General features: G+C 36.1%; 1 protein-coding gene across 1 annotated transcript in view; it reads left to right on the forward strand.

Moving 5' to 3' along the window:
• The window catches only part of LOC109833673, a 6,224-nt gene that overhangs the window by 1,120 nt on the left and 1,889 nt on the right, over positions 1-3,215 (forward strand). Inside the window, exons 2-5 of the mRNA XM_020401426.1 lie at positions 1,350-1,591; positions 1,695-1,817; positions 1,904-2,020; positions 2,093-2,287. Coding sequence (XP_020257015.1) covers positions 1,350-1,591; positions 1,695-1,817; positions 1,904-2,020; positions 2,093-2,287 — 677 coding nt within the window. The remainder of the gene's footprint in view (positions 1-1,349; positions 1,592-1,694; positions 1,818-1,903; positions 2,021-2,092; positions 2,288-3,215) is intronic.

The raw sequence follows: 3,215 nt of genomic DNA on the forward strand, positions 1-3,215 counted from the left end.
GTTAAGGGGATCATGATTTTTTGCTTTGTTGCATATGACAGTTTTAATTAATCAACATCGATAAGATTGTTCACTAATCCATAGTACAGAGGAAAGCTTGAATGACAATAATCTAAAATCTAGTAGCAACACCATATTCATGTATTTCAAATTTGCAATTCGACAGTAACTTTTGTATAAATTTTGCACCTTAGCCAGTAGGACCGAGTATCACAATGTAATGTTTCACTAATTTGCATATGTTAAATAAATTACAGAGAATGCATAGTTAGATGAAGGGTATCAATGATAGGTGGCAAAGGTGATTTTTTTTCCTCTATATTTTTTGTGTGTATGCGAATTTGTGGGATTTCTTTCCTCTACAATTTTTTTAATGAAAACCTATTGCACTTTCTCCAACTTAACTTTGAATTTGATATCTAAAGGCTGGAGGTTAATGAGCTGTAGTACACATTTACTTGTGATGATGCTCCATTCTCATTATTATGAAAAACATAAGCCTCTGTTATGTGCAATCACTCAACAAATCAAATTCGTTTCAATAATAGTTGTTGGCACGTCAGACATTTTTTCGTATTGTTCTTATTACTATCTTTTCCAGGCTATACCTGATGGTTGTATCTTACACAATGATAAATACTTGTACATGAAAATAGGACTTGTGTTTTGCACATAGTTCCGTGATACCAAAAAAAAAAGGATTTTTTTTTGCATCAAATCTCAAACTAATTCTACATTTTCTTGAATTATGAACACACAATTTTTCCTTTTTACAGGAACACATACACACATCTTGTAACCTTAATAGTAAATCTTCGACATTAGTTTAAATGTGCATTTCAACAAAAAATTATTATCTAATCTTATGTGATTGTCAATCGTGAGACTTCTTAATTGAGATTTGATCTGTGAAGTTACAAATGTTTTAGACCAATAGTATCCGGAGTTTGAGGTTTCCACCAAATTAGTGAGAAATTTGCTTTGGAACTTGGATCATCTTATATGGAAATGGCTTAAGATATACATATATGGCTAAAAAATTTATGGTGCAGCACAATATTGCCAGATCAAATTTGAGGGTTACTTCCTTTTCTTACATTCCTTCTCCCTTTAAGGAGTCACAATGACTACAACAACTTACATGCCTTTTAGTATCACATTTTTTAGTCCTACAAGCTATTCAATATCTTTTTCTTCATGGACTCTGTATCGATTGTGTTATCTTACTTAGTTCGCCTTCTTAAAGAGCTTTCTGTGCTTTCTTGTAAGTATTAGCATTCAACTATGCATCTCTTCTCTTTATTTTGGGCATGTTTATCTTAGTAATCCTGTTCTTACCTATTTCTCAGCAAGTGACATTCCAGTTCTGAAGGAGGTCGAACAGATTGTGGACCCTGCATTTTTCAATGTAGTGAGATTTACAATTACCGCTATCCCCTTTGTGCCCTTTATTGTAAAGGCACGTGAGGATAGCCAGACTCGTTCAGCTGGAATAGAGCTGGGTCTTTGGGTAAGTTTAGGATACCTTAGTCAGGCCCTTGGGTTGCTGACATCTGAGGCTGGGCAGGCATCTTTCATCTCTGCTTTCACGGTAATCTCACATGGATTGAACATTTGTAGTCGTCTAGCGTTTCTTTAGAACAAACTGGGCAGATAACAGTTTTTTAATTTACGGCATATACTTGGATGGGCAGATAATTGTCGTTCCCTTGATTAATGGCATGTTTGGAGCAACAATCCCTTCTCTCACATGGAGCGGGGCACTGCTATCTCTCGTAGGAGTAGGTATTCTGGAATATGGTGGCTCGCCCCCTTGTGTGAGTAATTATATGTATTTTGTAGACATCCAACTTACGGAGCACAAAACTTGGGGTTTCCTGAATTTTTTATAATTTCTGTAAAGGTTGGTGATATTTTGAACATCATGAGCGCAGTGTTTTTTGGGGTGCACATTTTTAGGACAGAGCAAATCTCAAGAAACACAAGTAAGAAGAAGTTTTTGGCCCTTCTTGGCTATCAGGTAACAGGAATATATGTTTGCTGGTTTCTTTGTTAGTGGTTTCATCATTTCTACTGATGAATATCTATTTAGGTTTCTGTTGTTGCTTTGTCGTCAGCATTCTGGTTCATATGTAGAGACATTGTTAGTCAGTTGCTGCAGCTGGACACTGGATCTGGATCTGGATCTGGGGAATGGTCATCGTGGTGGCATTGGATGGTTTCATTTCCTTGGATACCTGCAATTTACACAGGCATAGTCTCAACAGCACTATGCTTGTGGGCTGAGGTTAGTGGTTTGTCTTTTTGTTAACAACATCCATAAGTTTAGGACTTTCTATTCAGTCCGTTAACTCATTTTGAATTTTATTAAGGTCTTTCAAATTATATTATTAACCAAGTTGTCCTCCCTCACAATTACTTTAAGAAGTTGGTCAGTACCATATCCATAAGACCTGTAATTCACCATGTTTGTCTTTTGGAAAGTTGTTTCTATGCTTTACTCAACAAATTCAAGAACTTCAGGAATATTTATGCTGAGGAAATCAAGATTTCTCAATTCATATCAGGCGTGCACACGCACAAGGCGGATCCACCTTGACCAAAGTGGTGTCACGTCACACCACTTTGGTTAAGGAATTCAAGGACCCAACCCCATTTAACACCCACCTATCCAAAAACTTCAGAAATGACATGTCACCACCTTTCAATGAATACAAGGACCCAACCCCATTTTACCCAATGATCCAAAAACTCCAGTCATAGGTGACCCCACTAAGAAAACCACATGATCCCCACAAAAATCTCTTACTTTCCACTAGACCGCACCCAACCAAAAAATATACTGCAGCTCAATTTTTAAATAGGCTTTTTCGGTATTAGTCCCTTAAATATCTCTTATATCGAAATTAGTCCCTCGAATTGTTGAAATTGCTATTAGGTCCCATCATATCTGAACTTCGAAATTAGTCTCTCCAATCATTGAAATTGCTATTAGATCCCTCTTATTGGTACATCACATTTGATTTGAGGGACTAATTCGAAAATAACTTATTAATTGGGAGATCTAATAGAAATTTCAATAATTTGATGGATTATTTTGAAAATAGCCTTAGGACATGTAATAGCAAATTCAGTGATTTGAGGAACTAATTTCAAAACATGAAAGGTTTTAGGGACTAATATCGAAAAAAAACCTTTCGTAATTGAGAACCCGC

Source organism: Asparagus officinalis, chromosome 3 (assembly GCF_001876935.1).
Source record: "Asparagus officinalis chromosome 3, Aspof.V1, whole genome shotgun sequence".
Taxonomy (NCBI): Eukaryota; Viridiplantae; Streptophyta; class Magnoliopsida; order Asparagales; family Asparagaceae; genus Asparagus; species Asparagus officinalis.